General features: G+C 53.3%; 2 protein-coding genes and 1 long non-coding RNA gene across 3 annotated transcripts; 2 read left to right on the top strand and 1 right to left on the bottom strand.

The window, feature by feature from the left end:
- Nucleotides 1–1,279: 1,279 nt before the first annotated feature.
- On the top strand, nt 1,280–2,364 carry LOC143162750 (interferon-induced transmembrane protein 5-like). The gene is made up of 2 exons (XM_076343313.1): nt 1,280–1,465; nt 2,146–2,364. The coding sequence occupies exons 1-2, from the start codon at nt 1,280–1,282 to the stop codon at nt 2,362–2,364; spliced, it is 405 nt and encodes a 134-aa protein (XP_076199428.1).
- Nucleotides 2,365–4,376: 2,012 nt separating this feature from the next.
- Nucleotides 4,377–15,784, bottom strand: PGGHG (protein-glucosylgalactosylhydroxylysine glucosidase). Its single transcript, XM_076343312.1, has 13 exons — nt 15,360–15,784; nt 14,611–14,821; nt 13,604–14,039; nt 12,410–12,529; nt 12,080–12,211; nt 11,640–11,751; nt 10,327–10,399; nt 9,698–9,834; nt 8,774–8,907; nt 8,422–8,517; nt 7,831–7,928; nt 4,967–5,181; nt 4,377–4,876 (listed from the first exon to the last, which is right to left on the bottom strand). The coding sequence occupies exons 1-13, from the start codon at nt 15,769–15,771 to the stop codon at nt 4,812–4,814; spliced, it is 2,241 nt and encodes a 746-aa protein (XP_076199427.1). The 5' UTR covers nt 15,772–15,784; the 3' UTR covers nt 4,377–4,811.
- Nucleotides 15,785–21,820: 6,036 nt separating this feature from the next.
- LOC143162748 (uncharacterized) lies at nt 21,821–23,438 on the top strand. The gene is made up of 2 exons (XR_012995790.1): nt 21,821–22,002; nt 23,220–23,438. It is a non-coding gene; the product is annotated as an uncharacterized LOC143162748 (long non-coding RNA).
- The last annotated feature ends 135 nt before the right edge of the window (nt 23,439–23,573 follow it).

Genomic DNA, 23,573 nt, shown 5'->3' with positions numbered 1-23,573 from the left:
AGCACTTCCAGCCCAGATCCCAGATAAGTTTCTTCCTAAAAGTTTAGGCATGGCAGAAGAAGGAAAGAAAAAAAAAGAATCTCTGTGTTTTTCTGGCTGTACACACCCCATCCCGCTGCACAGCCCCATCTCCTCCCAATTCCAGGGAACCCCGTAGAAGTAGCTCTTCCACATTAAGTGGAAGATTAAGTTCCCATTTAATGCATCCGGTGGCCCAAACGCGCTGCAAACGAGGGGCCTTTGTGAGAGACTGAAAGAGTTAATGTCTCAAACCGGTAAAACAAGTCACGGTCTGCATAGCAGTGATAAACCTTAAGCGAGAGGTCAGATAACTCAGGACACGGAGGATGTGCCGGAGGGTTCGCAGTTCTGTGTCCCGATAGGCCCGGCCTGACAACGCACCATACATGGCCCGAGGTCATACAGAGTTTATTTGGGGAAGGGGCTCACGACCACCACCCCCAATGGCACCTGCACAAAGGATCGGGAGGTACATAACTCCCCGAGAGGCAGGGACTAGATTATAAAAAGGCACAACTCCAAGGAGCCGTGCGCGCGCGCCCATCACCAGAGGATTGCCACGTCCATCATCATCATCGCGGGATCCAAGGGTGGTGATATCTCTCTCTCCCTCTCTTTCCTTCTCTTCTTATAAATGCCTCAATAGAATTCACGCTGCCTATTATTACGCTTTCCAAGTTTAAGTTGCACGTTCCATAAATAAAGCGTTTAATTGATCGCCTGGTGTCCTTTCACCTTAGTTTAGCCCAAGGGAATCACGAAACCGCTACGACCCCCTGAGTCACCCGGTCTGGGTCGTAACAGCCTTCCCAGCGAAGACCACCTGGAGGGATTGGGCTGAAGGTATTGGTGCGAGCTGGCGCAGCGAGAGATCCTGGCACCGAGGGTCTGTCTCGTATCAGCCCCTCAGGGTGATGGTCACTTGGTTTCAAAGTCATCTCACGGCTCCATCCCAACAGCCCTCCCCGAGTGCTCAGCCTCTCCCTCCGTCGTGCTGGAGCCGTCTGTGCTCCTCATCGCAGGAGGTATGCTGGATATAAAAAGCCCGTAGGCTCGCAAAACCAAGTTTGTTTCTCCTAGCTCCCAGCCAAGCATGTCTGATAACCACAGCCCGGGAAGGGCTGTAATTTCTCGGGTTTATATATAGAAGAGTTGAGGTCGTGCCGTAGACAAGGACTATATAAAGGGGCCACCCTGCCCTGCTCCCCCAGCCAGGCTGGTGGAGCAGGAGAGCCACGGGGTGCCCCTCTCCGTGGCCATGGACACCTCCTACCCGCGGGAGGATTACCTGCCCGCACCATCCCACAAGCGGGAGCCGTCTCCCACCGTCCTTGCCGTTGGCGCCTCCCCAACGCCCCGCGACCACCTCATCTGGTCCATCTTCAACACCATCTACATGAACTTCTGCTGTCTCGGCTTCGTGGCGCTCGCCTTCTCCGTCAAGGTACAGGCACCGAGCAGGGATGGGAGACTGAACATTTGGGGTCACCTGGGAGCCCTCCCTGTGCTGATGCCAAGGGATGGACTTCCCGAGGAGACATGGACCATCTGAAATAACTACCTGGGAGGGCTGGGGTGGGCGACAAAAGGCTGGTTGCAGGTGACACCATTGCCCAGTAAAGCCCCCACACTTTTCCTGCCACCTATTAACTAGGCTGTGAGACCCCCTAGATAACCACAGCCTCCTGCCACTGCCAGAGGACCAACTGCTTCTTCCTAGAAGGTGCTGAGGGGCCGTGACACCCCCGGCCCCTCCACCTGCCCTCTGGCAGGAGCAGCTCCAGCTGGACTGGACCAGGGTGGGGAGATGGGGGAAAGTGAGGGCTGGTGCCAGTGAGGCTCCGAAAGAAACAGGAGAGAAGCAGAAGGGAAAAATCCAGTGGCAAAGACAGGGGGGCCGGGGGGAGCAGGAGCGCACGGAGCCAGCGGGCAGCCTGGGATGGATGGATGGATGGATGGCCACCCTCTTGGCTGGTGGGGAGCTGGCTGGCAGCGTGGCACTGCCTGGAGGGCTAAATTGCAGGCTGTGAGGGTGCCGAAGCCACGTAGCCAGGCTGGGAGGAGGCACGGGGAGGGAGCTGCGGGCAGCCCGGGCGCTGCTGCCCCGTCTCTCGGCTGTTGCAGGCGCGGGACCGGAAAGTGGCCGGGGACGTGGAAGCCGCTCAGCGCTTCAGCTCCAAGGCCAGGTGCTACAACACCCTGGCCACAGCGGGGAGCGTGGTACTGCCGCTGCTGCTCGCTGCCCTGCTCATCACCGGCGTCATCCACCTCTCCAAGCTCGCCCAGGAGTCTGTCGGCTTCTTCACCTACCAGTTCAGCGGAAGCGACGATGAGGATAAGTGACTGGTGAGCGAAGGGCTTGTAGAAACTCCTCCGCATCGCTGGTGGCCCCCCCAAAAAAAGTCCACTGGTCCAGCATAACCCAGCCACCACCCATCTCTGCCACCCAGGGCCACGACCACAAGCTTTCACGTCCACCGGGCAGCGCGTGGCTGGGGGGGAGGCAGCCCCACAAGTTTCTCCCACACGATTGCATTCTCCCCTCACCCTCCCCTGCCTGGTCCAGCACCCCCAGCCCCACGGTGCCTGACCCTGGCTCCCAGCCACGCTTCTTGGGGCAGCTTGATTGTTTTTGTTTACCCTGGGTTTTTTAACTCCCTTTATCCTGTGTGGAGCACAGCATCCCTCCAGCCTCGGCGATTACTATTTAAATCATTAAACCATTTCACACATTGCGAGTCTTCTGCGTGCGTGTGTGTAGTGCGGGGGGGGGGGGGTGCTAAAGGGACAGTATAAATATGACTTTTTCGCTCTGATCGTGCTCTTCACAGCCAGGAGAAGTAATAATCTCCACGACCCTTAGAGTCACCCAGCCTAAAACAGCCACAGGCCATCGGGGCCCCTCCCGCGACTGAGGAGGGGAAAGAAGCAAAGAAGTTTATTGGCCTCGTGGGGACACGCTCAAGCAGATGAGATGTCATCCCCTCCAAGGGGTGCTGAGACTTGCAAACTCATTGCAGTAAAGCAGACATCGCCCAGCAGGTCCCCAGGCAACGACAGAGGGGATGAGTGCAGGATGCAACCCCACTGCTCTGTGCTATCCCTCCCTATTGCCCTCCCCGGGTCAGAGCCAGTTCATTTTGACAACTGGACTAAAAGGATTTTTTTTTTTTTTTTTTTTGGGGGTGCACCCCTTTTAGTGCCACCTGGGACCTGGCCTTTATCCCCAGCCCCATCAAAATCCAAGTGCAGCCCATAGGGCTGTTATGAGGGGCAAAGGAATGGAGGGGTCCATTTGTCCTGCCCTGCTGCCAAGAACTGCTGCTAATTAGGGGTTGGGTGACTTTTGATGAGGCCTGACAAAGAGCCAGCATAATTATAAGGCAGGGGAGTCGCTTTGCCTCCTTCCTTAAGCATTCCCACATGCTGCCTGCGGCAGGGAGCGGCTGCAGGGCTTTTTATAAACTCTGTGGGATTCAGCTGAGATTCCTGGGGTTTGTTTAGAGAGGACAGACCCCGGCAGGGCAGGGAGCATCTTTGACATCCCCTCAGCTTTGACCCATGTCTTCTCTAGCAAAGGCATGGGGCTGGGAAACGAGGCACCAAAACCACGTCCAGGAAGGGGGATGCAGGAGGGGAGGATGCTGCGAGGTGCAGAGCTGGTTCCACACCCTTCCCTTTCCTCCCTCAGAGCTTTCTAGGACATGGAAAATGCCTTAAGCAAATACACAGCAGGGCTTTGCTCGCCCTGAGGCTACTTAGCTGGAGGAGGACTCTGCTCAGACCCCAGAAAAATGCTGCACTTGTCATCTGACATAATATTAATGATAACTGACACCCGGGCTTCCTATAGCCCTTCAAATGTCAAGTTAGAAGGGCTTTAACTCCAAAACTGCTTGAAAAGAGAGATGATAATGTAGATAAGGGGTTAAAAACATGATAGGGATGTTTTACGCCAAATAACTCAAAAGAAAAGAAGCTGTGCGCTGCCCAAACAGGGCTAAAATGCTTTTGGCTGTATATTTTGTGACTAATATTAGCCCCAAAACAGCGCTCCGCTCCAGCCTTACTTCTGTCCACTCCACAGTGCTGCCTGCTGCCCCACGCTGCCTTGGCAGAGTTTCTCATTAGGGGGTCAGCAGGATTTGGGGTGGTCCCGGTCACTTGGTGTATTGAAACCCCAGAGGCACGAGGATCCTCCTCTTTTTGCTCACTGGCAGGCAGGAGTGACATGGCGAAGCAGCAGTGGCTGAGTCTCCACAGCCCTTTGAGCCCCCTGAGCGACGCAGGCGTCCGGGAAAAAGAGAGGACCAAGCCAGGACGTCCTGGAGGAGCTGGGAGTCAGCACACGTACGGGCTGGACTAAATACAGATTTATCAGCTAGGGGCATCCTTATAAATGCAGGTGTTTAAAGCATAAACAAGTCACAGGTGGTTAGAAAACTCATTTAAAACAGTCACTTTCAGGCTTGATTTCGTCTCCACTGCGAAGTGAGAGATGTTGAAGGCACGTGAACAGGAGTCAGGGGGCTCAGTGCCCCCCAGCATAGACAAGGATGCCCAGCATCACTCTGGGAGCTGCTGCCACACCAGCCATGGTGAGAGCTCCGAGTCCACCACCCCTCCCCGGGGCCACAAAGAAAGATGGTACACACAGTCCCATGGGGGCAAAGGGTTTATGGCACAGCCTGGGACCCCTTCCACCCCACCTTTACCTTCCCCCTCTGCCAGCTTCTGCTCTTCAACTTGTTTCTGCTGCTTCGGTGGGTAAAACCCAGATCAACCAAGGTTTAAAATGCCTTGGCGGATGACCTCTGAATCCAGCCGGCCGCCGTGGGGAAAGAGACGCTCTGCCCTACAACAAAACCCAACCTGTGTGAGATACGGGAATGGCTTCTCCCCACATCTTTGTTTTAGGCAACAGACTCGGGTGGTGAGAGAGTACCTTCACACAGGGGAAACTGCTGCCCCGACTCCTCCAGCACAGCTTCCAGGGGAGATGCCGGAGGATCCCGGGGAGACTCGGTCACTTTGATCCTGATCTCTTCTTTGGTGATGGTGAATTTCAGTTTGTTGCCGAAGTAGGAGACGCCGGTGACTTTCAACTTGTTGATGTCATCAGGAAAGGCAGGGTTGAAGCGGAGGCTGGTCTTTGTGATCCTGGAAAGGCAGGAGCAGGTCAGTGGTGGGAACAAAGGGTGGCCACAAAGCAAAGCAGCTTTATAGGGTCAGCCAGCTCCCACCTCCCCAGACAGCACAGCCTCACACATCCCAGAGGCCCCTCCCATTACTCCGTGCATCTGTGGGCAGAGCGAGTCCTTGGTGTATCCCAAGGATCTCTGGGCAAATCCCGAACACACTGATGAAGCATCTGGTGAAGAGCTACTCAGGTCATGATTTCACAGCCCAGCACCCTAAGGCATTCCTGTCCCTCTTCTAGTTCCTTGTTTGGGGTCTGTGGTTTCCATTAGGTTTGATTTTTTTTTAACTAAAAAAAGAGAAAAATATTTATTTTTTTAAGGCAGCTCAGTTCCCCACTCATGTTCAGAGGGTGGCTTCATCAGATGCTACGCTGGCAAAATTTCAAGAACACCCTGCTCTGAGATGGGGAGGGGAACAGGGCACAGGAATGAGCAGAGGCGGCCATGGACCCAAGCAGGAATTGGCACTGAAGTCTGGTCATATGAACCTACGGGCGCAGGCTCTGGGCCACGTGCTGGAACTGAACTCCAGCCGTGTGAGGAGCTCAGGAGATGGCTGTAGCTGGGATTTTTAGGATGCAAGTTCAGCTTCAGCCAAAATACCTAGCAGCACGTATCCGTTCTCATCTGCCGTTGCTCCGAAAGCTATACGACGCTGGTGAAGAGATGGTGGGAGCTCACCTCACGCCTGGTGGAGATGCTCCTGGAAGTGCTGCTCGATTAAATCACAAGACACACCTGACTGCTAGCACTGCCCCTCTCCTCTGTAATTTGCCATCTCAACCAAGATGCATCCGCACAGCTCGGTTTTCATTTTCCCTCCAGGCTGTGACCAAAGCAGGTCAGCAAGGTGTCGTTCAGAAACCCACATCAGCTCCCACTCCCACCAGTTTGAAGGGCTTTAAACTCAGCGCCGCTATATGTGTTCCTTCACCAAAAGATTAAAAAAAAAAAAAAAAAAAAATCAAGCAAACGGCTTGAATCCTTTCTCCAAGCCCTTACCCAAAGTCAAACAGAGCCCATTTGTGTGTTTTGGCTTTGAATGCGAAAAGACAATGGCCACTGTTATCTCCTACTCAAATCTTGACACGTGAGAGCTCTTGACCATCATCTCCAGTCCGTTGAGAGGGCTCAATGGACTGGAGAGGACTCAAGAGAGGCTCAAGAGACCGGAGAGCCTCAGTGGCAGGCCAATGTGCCAGCCAGGGTCCGTGGCTTACAACGGGCAAGGCAAGAGCACAGCCTTGAGGGCTGCATAAATGTCATCTCAACATCTCTGGAAATTTGGCTGGAGCCCCAAAGCCTGTGGCTTGAGCCTGTGCCAAGAGGGGCCCAACCTGACACACACAGAGCATCTGAAGACCTTCAAGCTTCGCAAAAGCTGAGATTAAATTTTTCAGCTGGGAATATGGTAGCTCACACCCAGCTCCACCAAGAAGCTGGTGGGTTTCTCAGCAGCTTCTGGCCACACACACAGAGTAAAAACATATAGTTAGTGCTAGAAGGTTTTGCTGGAAATCAAAAGGCTTGTCAGTTTGATCCATCCTCAATTAAACTAAGAATACGCTCAACAGACTGTTGCTTCAGGGTTGAAACCGCCGGGCTGCTTTGGATATGAGACACAGCTTTGAAGTTATATGAACAGCTTAATGTTTTTTTCTAAAATATTTTAATGCTGTGGCGATGCCAGCTGAGCACTTTCCTCCACAGCAGCTTGCAGAGCCCCACGTGTGCAGATGGCAGATTGCTTCAGAGGGGCCGCAGGAGCTCTTTCCACACCACATCCAAAGGAGACAGGATGATGCTTACAGCTAAGCCAGAGGATAGACTTAGGGAATGACATTTAGCTTCCCAAATGTGCAACTAACTCATCAAGTGACCCGGAGAGAGTCTCTTACCTGTTCCGAATCTATTTCCAGTCTTTAAAGTGGGAATAGGCCTACAGCAGCTCAGTGTGGTGGTAGGGGACTAGGGTCTCCATTTACAAAGGTCCCCTTAGAAAGACCACAGTGTATAAGGTAAGCAGTCTTGTATTTGCCTGCAAGGTGGTTGTATGGACTTTCTCTTCAATTAGTTAACCAAAAGGCCAATGTAATCGGTGGATCGCAGTCTTTAAGCTTGATCCACACTTAGTGAAGAAACCAAAGCTACAACCACCTATGGAGTGGGCAGGACTGGATGTGTTTGATATGCAGACATCAAAATGATACATGCTAGCCACAATCCCGAGATCATACAGAGGTGTCCCTCTTCACTGAGGGTGTCAACTAGTGTTGAAGAGCTCAGCGTTGGCCTCGCTTTGACTCCTTTTGAAGCCAATGGCTTTCAACGCTAACGTAGCTGGAGGAGAAATGGACCAAAGCTTATAATTTCTGATAACTCCACCCTGTTCTCCACCAGTGACTAACTGTCCCCAGTATCCACAGTTCATCCAGGATCATTAACGTTCCTGTTTATTTGTTACCTGCTGGGAGCTTTGGAGGATATTCTGGGTGCTGCAAGTTCCTTTCTTTTTCACAAGTAAAACCACATTGCTCCAGCTAAACAGTAAGGTTTCAAGTGACATGTAGTTGCTCAGAAATTAAATGTGACGTAACATAGGTCTCACCTGAACCCTGTGTAGCCAAAGAGGACAGCTTGCAAGAATCCACCCATCCCTGTCAAGAAGTTCACAGCTCCTGACCCATCCGAGTTCTCCACCCAGATCTGCTCCAGCAAGAGAAAGAAATGACTCAACAGTTACATTAGGACTCTTCATACAGTTTCGTGGGTTTGAATACGCTTATCATCGTCACTGTCACATATCGGGGGTCTTGCAATGACCATGCTCTGCTGGGCATATCTGACCGTCCTGGTATGAGGTGGTGGATGGGCTGTGATGCATCTCTAAATAACACCATCTCCGTTCCCTTTCCCATCCCCAGCAAGCAGAAGGAAGCCTGCGGTGAGCATGATACTGACCCGTGGCTTTGTATTGCCTGGTAGGAAGCAGCTGCCTCCTTACTGCTCTTCGGAAGCAGGCAGAGTGCACAACCACCTAGCTGAATATAACAATAACCTGGTGACCACAAGTGCAGTCAGCACAGGCTGAGGTCTAAGTGATGTCTCTCAGTGTGATGTGACCTACTTGGGAACAGGCAAGATAGAAACAAGAGGTATTTGTCACGGGGAAGCACCCATGCCACGCCACGCAGCTAACCTTGAAGGGTTCTGTGATGTTGCTGAAACACTTCTTCAGTTGGCTCTGGGCTCTCTGCACCTCCTTTAGCTCCAGCCAGCCCACTGCAAACATGCTCTGCAGGAGAGAAAAATGGCCTTTCACCGGCTGCTGTCTCCAGCAAAAGCTTCAGAGTGACGCCACGGCTGGCATCCCTCTGACCCAGAGTAGGCATCTTCAGCGCGCATCTCTAGCTCTGCACTGTCCACGTTCCCTTAGAGTTTAAAGCAGGTCTGACAAATCGTGCCTGCTGATGGGGCTGGCAGTGAATAACTCCGATGGAAACAACCACCTCGTGGACGAATCCCAGCTTAGGCTTTGCCCCTCTCCTTACCCAGGTCATGGCTGGCCCATCTGTCTCAGTGACGGGTTCATACATCTCCAGGTCATTTCTCCGGACTTCAGAGCTCATGGGGTGCATCAGCGGGAATCCAAGCAAGACAACGTCAGCTTGTTTCACAGGCTCACCTGGGGAAAGGAGTCGGTCAGACCACGTATGCCAGCTGGGAATAACTGGCAGACTGATTGTCGATTTACTCATATGGGGAACAAACCTGACTCACACAGAATCATAAACTTAGAACAAACGCCACATCAACAGGGGGAAGGTAGTGGAACTGCAGGGAGGACAACTCATTGCTGCCTTGCTAAAGGCAGACCAGAACTGCAGTTTATGGTTTGACCTTGGTGCTGTGTTTGCTGGAAGCTGTGTCGAGGCAGGACACTGGCACATCACTAACATGATGGCACCCAGACTGGTGTCACCTAAACCTCAGGTGCAAAGGAATAGCTCCCACGATCCTGTGCAGCTAGGTTACCCTGCCTCTAACCGTGAGAAACTGGGCATGCATTTCCACTGGAAGCAGCCCCTTCACTTCCAGAGGGCCAGGGGTTGCTGGAAGGGCAAACACATGGCACTTGACCTTGGAAAGATAGACCCAACTGTCAGCAGTGAGTTCATAGCACCCACATCATCTGCAGCCCAGTACTAAAAGTCTCTTCCTACTCTCTGTGTTCCCAAATTTCCTAATTTTATGAGAAACAATCTGCCAAGAGGCAGAGAAAACATCTACAAGCCAGGCTCTCCACACCGGCAACCCAAATGCTGCACTTGGAGAGCAATGCTAGAGATTTCTACTTCGGCCAGCCATTCAGCCGCTGTTCCTGCGTTTGAACCAGTCAGAGTCCCCACTTCTTGCAGGCTTACAAAGAGCGAGCAGTGGCCAACTCGAAGGTCGGCTGCTGCCTCTCTGCTTACCTGGGCTGTAACCATCGTACTCGGGGTGATATTTTTTCTCCGCATCAAAGGGCACTTTGACTTTCTTGGCACAGTCCACCCACTCCTCTGGCACAGGGATCAAGAAGTCCCGAGCAACATCAGCTGCAAAATTTAAGCTGAAAAGATGCTTTATGTCAGGCATGGGTGCCTGTGACCCCCTCAGAGAAGGGAAGAGAAGAAAGGGATCAGAAAGAACTAATTGATCTGTAACTGCAAAGAAACAGCTACTCTGAAAGAACATGGGTCAAAGTTTAAGCTTGGGGTAGCAGCTTTCATCGCTGAAGTTGGGAGTCCGTTCCACTAGCTTTAGATGTCTCCAGCTGGCTAATTGTATAGACATCTCATAAAACACAGGGAAAGAAACCCTTCTGTGAAGTGAAATCCCTCTCAGTCTCACGTGGACACCTGAAACAGGTCAGATGAACCGCCATGGGACCACCTACTTCTTTCCGCTGACTGTAAAGGCAGGCAAAGGAGACCAGCTCAGATAGAGGTATGTGAAGAGAGGAAAGGTGTATCCCACGCGGGAGCCCTGCTGCCTCCTCCCCCTGCCAGACTGCTAGGCAGAAGAGAGACGGGCCAGTGCTTCAACAAGGCATGCGCGTTACCTCCGCTGGGCCACGGCGTTGGTGTAAACAGAGTTATCAACCCGGTAATGATACTCATCTGGGGGCATGACACCTGGAGGAAGAGGAAGGGGACACTTCGCACCGCAGCACACCAGAGGTTTGTCATGGCTTTGTGCCCCTCCTCAGGGACGCGGCGCAAGAAAGGGAACCCCTCCCGTTGCAGTGATGCCTGCCCACGTGGCGAGGTGTTGCCTCTCTGCTTCTGGCAGGATCCCACAGAGATCTCAGTGCAACGCTCAACAGAGGAGAACATAAGCGGCGCTTGCCGTGAAGGAGAAACGACCTGGCTTACGGCTTTGACTGATGGGCAGCAGATGCCCTCAGCTTGAGGGCATCTCCCTCACTCCACAGGCAAGGTGACCTTCAAGTCATTAACTCTTTCCAGTCGTTCAATCAAGTTGATCAAGTCATTAAATCTTTCCCTAGCTACAAGCTCAGCTCCTTCCTTTGCTGCTTTCGTGCAGATTGTCCCCAGGAGGAGAGACAGCCAATTCCCAAGAGAAACGTGAAAATAGACATTTAAATATGTGACCCCTTTGGGAGCACTGGGGCTGTCTCCAAGGATCTTTGCACCAAGAACCAGCCTGCAGCAACCCCAAGGGCTCTTCTAGCTCTGATCACCCCAGTTTCATCGAGGCACTTTCGCTCTAACCCAGCCTTCTCCTCCAGACCCTCCTCGCACAAACACCTCTCCTTCACTTCTCATTTTCTTCCTCAGTGTTCCCTTTCAGAAGCAGCCCATCAGTGGTAACTTGCACTCGTTAACATAACGTGCTTTAGCAGGATTGCTGCCTGCAGAGAGACCCTTTGCCCTGCCAGACACATCAGCAGTTGTACTTGTTTGGCACCAACAGCACCAGATGTCCTTCAAGGGATTAAACTCCTGCAGGGTCCTGGGGGATTTAAACTCAGGTCTCTTAGAGAGGAAGGACTTTTCTAAGTCTTTTCTAAAGCCCTTGCACTCTGTTTTCTCTAAGTGCCACCAGTGACAACAGCATATCTGGAGGCACCCATGCTTGTGGCATCAGCTTGTACCACCGTGGAAGGAGACATTTAGAGGTGTCCTATGAGTGTCAAGGGGCTGAGAGAAAAAACAACTGATACCGTGGCATTGGAAGAGAGCTGAGCATCTTGTCCCATGTTCGCACGGACACAAACATTATCTGCGAGATATTCCAGAGGGCAGGAGTCTGAAGAGCTCGTGCACTCCCATCCAGGTCTGGCTGGAGGGGCTCCAAGCCTCTCCTTGCAAACCCCTTCCCTACAAACAGGTCTGGCAGTTGCAGAAGTACCTTTGATGTGGTAGCATTGCTCCTCCTCGCTCCAAACCATCCTGCTGCACCAGTACTGAGCCACTGCACCCACCAGTTTCCAGCCTCCATCCTCCCTGAACAGCTTCTGGTCCTGGAGGGAGCCAAAGCCAGAGAAAAACAGGGACACGAAGGAGACTCAACCAGACCCAAACTCAGCAGGAGGACAGGAACTCTAAGGAGATGGACGTAGCAGGAGAAAAGGTCAGAAAACTGGCCTGGATTGAGCCAACAGGATGCTGAGCTGCCCATGAGGAGCAAGGACAGAGGAGGCAGGGCTGAAGAAGGGACCCCGGGGTGCTACTGGCAATTCTGACAGGAGCAGACAACAGCAGGGTTTCTCTGGGAAGGGACAGTGACAGTCACCAGATGCCCTGCAGGCCTTGCCACCGGGCCACCCAGGTGGCACACACTCCCTTTACCTGCGTGGTGCAATAATACTGCTCAAAGGCCATCAGAACGTCCCCAGTGACATGGATTTCTTGGGCTCCGTAGATCTCCTCAGGGCAGACTTCCCGGCCAGTGGCTGCACTCTCCCACGGGAACTTAGCACCCTGCCAGGAGAAGACACCCATGAGGCAGCTGAGCACAACATCCCGAGATGCTCTCCCCAGTCCACCACCTGCGGGCAATGCCCTGCTCACAGCCCCTGGCTAAAACTAGACCCAGAGAGGAAGAGCAAAAGCCCAGCTGTCCCCCTGGGCGACAGTGGCTGGGTTGCATTGCCCTCAGCCCAACATCTCTGTCCCCACCTTGTAGCCTTGCTCCTGCGCGTTGCGTAAGGCTCCTTCCAGCATGCGAATCCGGTACTCCAGGATGGCTCGGGCAGCTTCAGGATAAAATAGCAGAATGTTCGGGAACATCCAGGTGTCCTGGAAACATCCAAGCAAGGCAAGATGGTGGGATTGGCTGGTGGGGCACCCAGATGCTCCCACCAGTTTCACCCTTCAAGTCCGCCCCCATCCCAAATGCTCTGACCATGATTTTGCGACTACTTAAAGGTGCTGTCCCGTGGGCTCATTAAAAGTGATAAATCCACAAGGGACTGTTTCTGCCCGTGCCTGCTACTCTCTGGTATCTCACTAGGATGATCTCAGCAGGACCTCCCATCATGCAAGAGAAGGGAGGCAGGAGTTCTCCAAAGCCGAAGGTTCTGGAGAGGGTCAAAACCACATGCATCACCAGGAAGAAAGCACACAAGGTCCACAGGACCGAAAAGCCCTTGCCCACTGGAAGACCAGGCTGGGTTTAGCACAAGAGCCTCAACACCATCCAGCAGTGTCTCCTGCTCACACCATACAATGGTTATTCAGCTGCAGAGCTGTGCACCCATTCGGCATGGCTGCTCCGAGAGCAGATCTAACCCTCTGGCTGGGGCAAAGCCACCCAGCCCAGCCAGCTTATTGAGTACACACCAAACCTATGTTTAAAAGCTGAACGTGCCCATCACGGAAAACACTTCTGTTTTTTCAGTGGTTCAGACACAATAGGGCTGGGAGGAGAAGGGCAGGTTTCAACTTGCTTCGTTTTAAACAACTAAAAGCCGGTGGCCATGCTCTAAGCTAGTCACTGAAGCTCCCTTGGGTGAGCAACCTGAACTATCTTAGCCCCAGACCTCAGCTTGAGGAAGGGGGCTGCCCTGCAGTGGGGTCTCTCCCGGCCTCTCGCCCCCACTGGCTACGCAGCAGCCCCAGGCATCTAGCTTCGATTTAGGCAATTTGCTTCTGAGTTAGAGGATAACCCAGACGAGTAATTCCAGGGATCGAGCTGGGTCTGAGTAGCTGTTACAAAAGGAGCAAGAGGATGGTCTCCAACAAAAAGCTGGTGCCAAGGTACCCATACTTGGGGGTAAGGAGGAGGCCTCCCAGCATCCTCCTGCTGAGACTTCTCCATCCCAGTCGCTGTGCAAAGCCCCCAGGTTACCAGCTAGCACGGCCTCCACCCACCTGGTCCCAGAAGATGTGCCCCCAGTAGTCCTCGCCCTGAGTGCCGTTGGACAAGCCGCCAGGGCTGATGCCATGGAAGAGAAAGCCCAGGTTCCCCCGGGGCGGGATGGCGCTCAGCAGGTAGTAGAGACACCCGTAGAGGGCCTGCCTCAAAGGCAGAGGTCCATCCAGGTCTATGCAGCAGCCTCGCCACAGCATGGTCCATGCGTGGGCATGGGAGGAGTGCAGGGAACCAACAGCGATGAGGGCCAGCCCTTTGCTGTAGCTCCTCTTCACCTCCTCTTCACTCTCGGCCACGGCCGTCAGGAACTCCCAGGATCGCTCCCGCTCCTCCCCACGCAACGTCAAGTCTTGCGGCACGGGAGTCCAGAGCATGTGAACTGTGGGACGGGGTCCCCCCTCCACCTCGGGAACCAGCGTCTTCCCGTAGACGTAGCTGCGGGAGACAGCAAGCAACAGGGCAAGGGAGAGTGGAGCAGGTGGGACTCCGTGCACGTCCACCCACACGGAAGGGACCCCCCCCCAGCAGCTGAGTATCAGGCTCCCGTTCCCACCTAGGATGGAAGCTCCCTTGTCCCCACGCTTCAGCTCAGCTGCCGTCCCACCCCCAAAGCGCAGGAGACTGAAATTCATTACAACCGGTCCCCAGTCCCAGCAAGCCATTTTTAGAGGTCATCTCCTCCAAACTCACTATCTTCCCCAAACTCATTTCTTTGTAATCACGTCTAGTCCCTGGGGCCTTCGTTGCTTTTTTACATGTCACTGTAAGTAATAATTCTGGAGTTGCAACTAATAAAAGTGTTTCTATACTTAATTTTGGTGAGTTTTTTTTTTTTTAACATACCTGCCAGGAAGAAGCAGATTTGCACAAGCCTCCACGCTACTTACCATTTCAGTCTAGCTCTAGCCTTACTTTTGCAATTTATTTCCTAATGGTGAGCAGGGCAGCGTGCAACAGCCCATGAAGGACATATTCAGGGCAAGATCCCCCTGTGATCCAAACTCACTGCGCTCCCTGGAAGTCTGGTCCTTGGTTCAGGTCCAAGTCCCGGCTCTTTGGCACAAAAGGAGTCTGGAGCTGGACCGTGATGGGTTGGGTGGTGTGAGCTGATCGTTGGACGGTGATGCTGAAGGCCATCAAGTGGACAAGGGAATGGTGAGCGTAGATCTGATGGGTGGCTGTATAATCAGTTGACTGAAGCACATGGCTGAAGGTTCCTGTAAGCACAACGAGAGCCATCAGCCTTTTGAACCATCAGGTCCTGATGTTCTGCCCCTGACTCCCATTTCTGCCCTATCCACTGGTTCCTACTGGCAAAGGAACCTGTTTCCCAGGTCCAGATACAAACACAGCTTTTGACTGAACAACACTGTTAACGCGCTGAATCTGGCCAAGCCACTGAGGAATGATTTGTGCTATAAAACGTTTTACCACGCTCCATGATTAAACAGCGTTTGCCAAGCCTGGCTCCAGCAGGGATTGAGATACAGTCTGAAAAATCGCTCTTATTCTCACAAGAAAGGGGAATTTTCCACTTGCTCCAACACAACTCGGAAGAACAACACCCCGCAGGTGAACGGAGAATGGGGAGAAGAAAGATGCGACCTCGCGGAAGAGGCAACACAGGCAAAGAGACTTTTAACTTCTAGAAGAGGGTCACCAGCAGTTAGAGGGAAAGAGCGATGGGTGCCCGAGATGGAGATCTGAAAGGAGGCAGAAGGACAGGGAGATTCCTGCCCGTGGTCTGCTGTTTACCCGTCCGGGTGTTCAAGGTGAAGGTCTCAGCCAGGCTGTCCGCGCCAGGCACCGTCATTCTAACATTGACAGGGCTGGGGATGTCGGCACGGTGCGTGTCTCCCACCGCCCCGTTGTACACACCGTTGACGTGGAGGATGTCCCGGTACACACGGGTGCCCAGGTAAGCGTTAGTCACCGTAGCCAGCAGCCGCGGGTCTGAGGGCAGAGAAGTGGAGGTGAACACGGCGGGGTCTTCTTTGCCATCAGCCATTTTTACCAGCCTGAGCTGCAGAACGACAACGACAGAGTCAGGTACGAGGGTTGCACAGACGAAGTGAGGGCAGGCCGAGTGTGGCCGTGCTGGACTCCAGCCAAACGCGGGGGCTGCAAGCTGCTTCCCTCTGTAACCTCCCTGTAACACCCCGGTCATCGGCAAAGCTGGCTGCTCGCTTGCCTCCAGCCTCGTTACATTCCTAGGGTCTCCCTTTCTTTTAGTCTCCTTTCTGATCACCACCGCCGCCTCTACCAGCGTTTTTCCTCCATCCCAGCTTTCCTCCCAGCGCCTGGGGTGGGCCTCCTCCGCCCGGGCTCATTTCCTCCTTTGCCGCTTCCTTTGCTCCCTCCTCGCTCCGGCCGTCTCCCAGCCAAGCAAGGCAGCTCCTCCAGCCCGCCCAAACCTCACCGACTCATTGGCTTGGCCACTTCTCCAATCTCCCCCCCCCCTTCCTCTTCTGCTGCCCGCTCTGCGGCAGGATGCCACCAGTTTCTCCCAGTACAACACAGCCACCTTCCTCTTCTTTCCTCCTCTTCCTCCCAGCTGTGTATTCCGTGACAATATTCAATACTCTTCTGTGGCCTCAGCAGCTCCCCATCTCCCAACCCGCTGTACCCCTGTGCTCCCCCTCACTCTTGCATCTCTAGTTCAGCTTCAGTTACTGGCTTGCTGGGGTAGGAGCTTTTTATTTCATTGATATATAAAAATACATAAAAGATATATTTATATATAATATATAAACTTATACATAAATATATATTAAAGATATAGACACATATAAACAGCACCTTACAAAAGGGAGCTGTAGGTGGTGCCTGGCAATGCTAAGCATTAGAATAATATAGAAACAATAAAGTAAGGCACTGAGAGACTCTCCAAGCGGAGCTGGAAAGCTAGCCGGAGCAGTACAAGAGCAGCAAGAGCTTGCCCCAGCCAGGCTGGCAGTCCCCAAAATCCCTCCCCGATAGCAGCTGGCTGCTGGCAGCTCTCAGGGACAGCTTGGTTTCCTCACGCCAGGCGGTGCCCGAGATTGAATTGTGAGAAAAATCCTCCTCCTGCCTTCAGGAAAGTTAAAAAAAAAAAAAAAAACACAAAACAAAACCAAAAGGGGGGTGCAGAAAGTGAGGAGGTTAGATCTTGCCTTTGGTCTGGGGCTGAGCGTGAACTCTGGCTGTGCAGGCAGAGGCTGCTGCCGTGGGGCTCCCGCACGGGGGGGAGGACGGAAGTTACCCAACTGAGACAGAAGGAAGGAGGTAACTTTTTTCCCCATCCTTTAAAAAAAAAAAAAAAAAAAAAAGATCTTGACACGCAGGTGTTTGCCCAGACGAGCTCATTGCCCACAGCAGGGAGCACAGAGGTTCCAGCACTGCCTGGCACTCCGGGGAAGAAGGAACTGAGAGAGAAAAACCAGTCTCCGATGATTTATCATCTAAAAGCTGCCTGAGAAATGTGGCAATGGCCCCGGTAGAGAGCTGTGGCTGCTCTCCAGCCGGAGCGCGGGGAGAGCAGCACACACACCTCCGCAGCAGGAACTACGTGTAATAACCACCTTTGTCCCCAGCCACGCGCTAACCCATTTCCTCACTTGCTTTTGGAGCGAACGGATCCGGATTTCAGCTTTGGCACGCTTTTCCCGGCTTCCTTCCCGTGACCCCTCTGCCCGCACCGCAGCAGGCTTTTCCAGGCGCAGCACCGGTGCCAGCGAGCACCCGCCCCGGCTTCCCGCACCGCGGAGGCACTGCTGGCATCCAGCCCCACTTCTCCCAGCCCCTAACATCTCCTATCGCTGCTAAAGCCCAGTTACAGACGGAGCAGCATTTTACCAAGCTGTCCCCAAAGAGAGCCAGGTCACCTGCTGTTAGACAAGGAAATGCCCGTCCTTCCCCTGGTGGGCTGAGCTCCACCACACACCAGGGCCACACCGTCTTGGACGCAGCACCTGTCCCCAGCAGGCTCTTTGCCCTGGCACGACTGTGCCCTGGCTCTTGCCTTGCTGCAGTGTGGTTCTCCGAAGAGATCCATGACCGAGTTTGACCGGTGTGAGTCCTCGAGACATCCGGCAGTCACAGTGCTGCACACATGTCCTCTGACCGTGGCGAAGGCTCAAGCTACCTGTTTCCCTGCAGACCTTTTTGGGAGCTGGCGAAGCTCCTGCTGCCTTGTGTCGCAGGCGAGCCAAAAAGCAGATCCCATAACTGTTGAATGCAATGGCCAGAATTCACCCCATGTCATGCCCTTCAGCAAAGGGGGTGACGGCCTCTCCGTAGACACTTTCACTCCCCATCAAACACGGCGAGTGTAGGACAGCACAGAAGTATTGCGTTACAAACCCAAGCTGGGGGGGGGGGGGGGGGGGGCAGGGGGTGAGAGAGCAAATTACTGTGGATCTAAATGGATATTCCTCCTGGATCCCAGACATGCCTCCAGCTCACTTGTCAACGCTCACTAGAAGATGGAGGCTCGCAGATCCACCTGTTACTGGATCCTATGTCTCTTCTGTCTCAAAGCCTTTCCTACTCCCTTCCCACTATGAGCCATCTCCGAGCTCAGCCCAAGCATGGGGCAGCCCCAGCTTTTACTCGTCAGCCTTCACACTCCTGCAGCGGGAGCATCTTCAAAGTTCCCTACTCAGTCCCCATCGAGCACTACCCGCGTCCCTAATGTGTTAGAGGGGCATCACATCAGCGGTTTCTCTGTCCTACCCTCTGCAGCATGTTTGGTCCTTGTAGAAACAAACCTCTCTCAGCCGGAAGATCTACGGTCCTGTCCTCGTGGATCAGGGGAGACATGGAGAACACTGCAGCCAGATGCTGTGCCTCTCACCACCCTACTGCCTCTGCCCTGGTGCTCAGAGAGGAGGATTATCTTACTGAACAATCCAGCATCTACAGGATAGATATTGCACATCTGTTCTCCTCTCTGTAAATCCACAGAAAAGCCAACGTCCGACTCTAAGCTGCCATCACCATTAAGGAAGCAGAAATGTGTTTCCTCAGCCCAGAAGCGGTGAAAGACATCGCCTCTCTCTGCCGGCTGCTGCTTGGGGAAGGGGAAAGCTCCTCACCGCTCCCTCCTGAGCAAGGCGGGACGAGTCCCGCCGGCTTCAGCCTCAAGCCCACCACTGCCAGCCCCAGAGAGAACAGATACAGCTATCGACCAAGTCAGGAGGAACACAAGGTCAGAGACCACACTGGAAACATGGTGTGAGCTTCTGGGGAAGAGACTGGGGGGCACAGATAAAGGCAATGTTGTTTGTCCTACCTCCGGGTCCAGTCAGGACCAAAGGGAAGGCTTTCCACGGGCACATGTGGTAATGTATCCTGGAGTGGCCTTCCTGCCAAAAAACACCCAGGGAGGAAGCTGAGAAAAAGGAAGAGGAGCAGCAAGGGTGTCCGGGTTGAGAAGAGCTGCCGTACGCCTTCCTTACCAAAAATGAGAGGTGGAAAGGGTCAAAGAGCTCTCCTGTGTCAACCGCTCCTGGTCTTCTCAGAGAATCATAGAATAGTCAGGAAAGCAGCCGAGAAGGCAGATGCTCCCTGCACAGCAGAGCCTTGCTGGATCAGTCCCATTGCTGCAGATACCCGAGAGATGCTGTGGAGAAATCCTGACGAGCAGCAAAGCACAGAGCCCGACCAATTAATATTTGCTCCCAGCTCTACTCCTTTCGTATTCAAGGATCTAAAACTCATACCTTGCCACTGCAAGCTTAATTTAGTCTTTTCTTGAATCTTCACAGCCACCAGCTGGTCTCAGGCGAGGGCTGAGTCTATGGCAGAGGCAAGTACATCCAACCTGCCAGAGGGCAGGCAGGCTGCCCCCACGTGCTCCAGAGCAGAGACCCCATCAGGGCTCTGGGGTGCGAGTATCCCCTCCAGCAGCCGCCGGCACACAGGTGAAGAGCACTTCACTCCCCCAGCTGACCCAACAGGCATCCACTCTGCTTCCTTTGCTTTTGCAAAGGAATATTGAAATATTCTTTTTCAGAAAAGCCCTTTCTCACAGCAAGCCAAAACCTCCTCAAACTCTGCCGTAGCTTTTTCAAAGTAGCTGATCTTGCTGTGACCAGAACGGAGGGTTTCTGAAGGCTTTTTTTTTCCTTGTTCGACTGCAGAGTATGATTTTCTCCTGGATAAGTCAGGGCACAGACAAGTTTCTCTAAGAATTTCAGGGGAAATCTGTTAACCACATCTGTCCTTTACCACCAGCTGTTTCTCCAGCTTATCAAGGATTTTAATTGGTCCTTTTCTTTAGCTCCTGTTCAAAACAAAATTTGCAAGGCTTTACTCCTCAACAACGAGATTATTCTCCTACTAGTCATAGAAAACACAACCAAGCCTTTCACAGCTGCCCCAGATCAATGTGGCCACTCTTGCTGTCACCCCTGTTAACCCCAGCAATGCTCCTCAACACAAGCTTTTGCCACAGATGAGAAGCTTGATCTACAGGAGCAAAAGAAGGTTTCTAGGTAGGTTTTCAGGAAGGGACCAAGGCACAGGAATGCTCCCCCTCCTTCACACCCTAAAAATGCTGAACACACGAGCGTTGGTGGCAAGAGGGGATTTGAGATGCCTGCTTTGGTGCTAGCAAATGGCAGACTGGTGCGGCCATGCTGCCGGTGCCTACGGACACCGCAGTTCTTGTTTGAGTAGTTCTGTGAGCAGACAGGTCCTTCTTCATCATTTGGTCTAGACAAACAGAAACAGAGCTAGAACCGCTCACAGCCCGCAGGCAGTGGGGCAAGATGGGGAGGGAGATGGTTGCTGCCTGGATGCTTCCTCCTGATGAGGAGGAGAAAGAAGAACTCCCGACAACACGCAGGTCAGTATTTCTATCACTAAAAGCAGCGTAAAGAGGCACAGAGGAACACGGGTTTGCTCAAGAAAACCAACTAAGGCTGAGGGGGAAGTAGATAAGTGTGAGGTGTCATCTAGAGGAGTTTTCTGGAGATCACTTACTCCTTTTCCTTGTCCCAGAGGCAGATGTTTTGTGAAACTGCTCAGAAGAAAAGTCTTTACTGTCGGAGGCTCCGCCAGCCCCCCAGCTTTGTGTCTGCTGCACAGAGAGATTACTGTCAGCTGGTTGGAGAAAAAGGCTCTGATGAGCAGGGAATCAAAGGGAAATCCTTTGGAAGGCCAGCTGCAAGCAGCAGACATAAGGTAAGAGGATTCTGTTACCGCTTTTAAATTTCAGCAGTCATCTTTCATCAACAAACGTGTGCTTGACCAGTCACGGTCCGTGCAGCCCATCGTGCCATTGTGAAGGTAAAAACCTGCACCTTCCCGAGACAGTTGTTCTGGGAAAAGCGCTCTGACCTCCTTCTAAAAGACAGGACCCAATTTCATCCCGCAGAAGAGCCTGCTGCGACCATGAAGCCCCAGGAGCTGCAAGGAGAGTCAGAGAGAGGAACACGGCATTCCCCAACTCCGGGAAGAACTCTGAGCTGGTCCGTACAAATCCTGGCGAGCTTTCCGCAGAGCTGTTTTTAAGGCAGAGTAGGACAAGGCTGGGTTATTCAGCAAAGCAGGCACATGTTGAAGTTGAAAGGGCACTATTTCTCCCACTGACAAGCATCCACACATCAGAGGAACGAGACCCAGGCTCAAGGCTTTCGGCCACTTCTGCTCTCAGGTCGGGGCAAGTTGGAAGTTGCTTTTGCAAACTCCAGCCCAACTTGATCAAGCACCGGCAACAGACCTGCCGGCACCTCAGTCTGCAGCTGACAGGCTTGCTGGACAGACAACGCCGCGTAAGGAGGAGCCTGGGCATACACGGTTCTGAGCCTATGCAAACAGCCGCAAAGGAACACGGAGAAGCCATCGCCACGGATGGGACGAGCCAGGTCCTGCTCACTGCAATCAGACAAGAGAAGATCAGGCATCACGTCTGCAGCAGCTTAAAAAAAAAGTACACTGTGTTTTGAGTGTTGTAAGTTTTAAAAAGCCTGAGAGAAGAATAGGTCTGCTCTCCAGCAGAGCATCGCAGAGAGCTCCCACCTTGCTGGCTGGGGACACGGTTTTTGACCTCAGAGGCGTGGGGAGTTGGGTGCTGCTGAGGGGAGAAAAAAAAAAAAAAACACTTAAAGGAAGGAAAAAAAATTAAATAGTGAGCAATTTGGGAAAATCTTGGCATTTAAGGGTTTTCTGCTGCCGTGCCCTTGGGAGAGCAGCAGGCCCCGTGCCGAGGGGTGGCAGCGGAGGGGCGGTGGCAGCAGTGACAGGCTGGGCAGCTGCAGCCCAGCCGCAGTAAGAAAAGCAGCTCGCTCGCCCTGCCACCGCCATGTGGAGCTTTCAGCGGGGCTCCCGGCTGCTGGCCACCGTGCTGCGGACCCCACGGGTCCCCCGGGCACAGATCACCTCCAAGCCACCCGAACATCCGCTCTCTGCTGCTGTGAGTAGCTTGTGGGGGGCTGAAAAGGAGGGGGGAAGCCACCTGCTCCCACCCTGGTCGGAGGGGCACAAAACCCCCCTCTGCATTATAGCCAAATTATTGTTGTTGGGAGTGAAAGCAAAAGGGGAGGGGGGAGAAAAAAGGAGGAAAGGTGCCCCCAGAGCAGTGCAAGCTCCAGACTGCTCCCCCCCAGGGGGGTGCATGCCCTGCTCCCCCCCTTCAGGCTCTTGCTTCCATTTTATTTTATTCTTTCAGCACCTTTTTTAACCCTTGGGGCTTAGGGTACCTGTTGAGGGTCCCTGGAGCCCAGAGTGCCCCCCAGGGAGGCTAAGCCATTGGGCAGCCTGAGGACCTCAGGGAGGAGGTGGCAGTGGCACTGGCAGTCCCTCAAGGCACCCTGCCAGCACAGGGACAGACCTGGGCCCCATCCTCCCCCCCCTTTCATGGGACACCCCAAAGCAGGTGTCCCTGTGGGCAAGGATGGGGTCTGCCGTCATCGCAGAGCCAGAGCGTGTAGGTCCCTCCGTCATTCCTCCCTTTGGGGATGATCCCACCAACACAGGAGCCTCCAGCAACCCTCCTGGGCTGGGTGAAATGAGCTTGGAAAAAGGAGCTTTTCACCAGAAATCCTGGCTAGGTTTCACCTCCACCCCTTGCTTGGAGTTTATCCCCTGCCGCCTTTCCGAGGTCTGCAACAAAGTGCTCACGAGCCTGGAGACTCTTTTTCTAGCCAAATAAAAAAAAGAAATAAACAGTGACAGTGCAAGGGGTTAAGTGCTGCCCTGGTGCACCAGAAATATAAGAGCCTGCTGCTGGTTGCAATTCACACCTCAAAGTCATTTGAAAGTCAGGCACAGCTGCTCTTGGAAACACCACGAGCCCAAGCCTCACTGCTGACTGAAGGTCACAAGTTGCTCTGATTTCCCAGTGAGTATCATGACAGAGAAACAGAGAGTGATAGAAACAAACCTAGAGAGCAACCAGCTTGGTTCACTGTTGGTGGAAACTGCTGCGCTTACCCAAATCTCCCTCCCACTGCCCCAAGGTGAGTCCATCTGACAGCCGTGGGTCTGGAAAGAGCGAGAAGCGTGGACAAGTGTGCTCGATCCATTGCATTAGACGCAGCACCAGTGTGCAACCGTCCCAGGAGCCCCACATACAGCGTGGCCGTCGCGCAGCCGTCCCACTAATTCTTCTGTTTCTTCTCCCGCCGGCAGGAGCAAGCCATCGCGTTTTCCGTGATGTCCGCGTGCTTCCTGATACCAGCAGCCTGGATCATGGCACACGTGGAGCACTACAAGCGCAGATCAGATTAAGAAGCGGCAAGAACAACCTGCACCCCATTGAGAGCAGAAGTATGAGTGAAGATAAAACCACAGATCTTCACTGGGAAGGAACCGTCTGAGTTTGTTCATTAAAATTCACATTAGCATTCAGCATAATGGCTTGTTGGTTTTGCTTCAACCGTGTGCTTGTTCATAGGGGAATAGATCTGTAATCCTGCTGTTGGACAGCACGCTGTCCTAAAGGCGGTACTCCTTTGTAAGTTTGCAGCAGGCTCCCGCAGGGAG

Source organism: Aptenodytes patagonicus, chromosome 7 (assembly GCF_965638725.1).
Source record: "Aptenodytes patagonicus chromosome 7, bAptPat1.pri.cur, whole genome shotgun sequence".
In the NCBI taxonomy this organism is placed as follows: domain Eukaryota; kingdom Metazoa; phylum Chordata; class Aves; order Sphenisciformes; family Spheniscidae; genus Aptenodytes; species Aptenodytes patagonicus.
The sequence above is the reverse complement of the archived record's forward strand: the minus strand, read 5'-3'. Positions and strand labels throughout refer to the sequence as shown.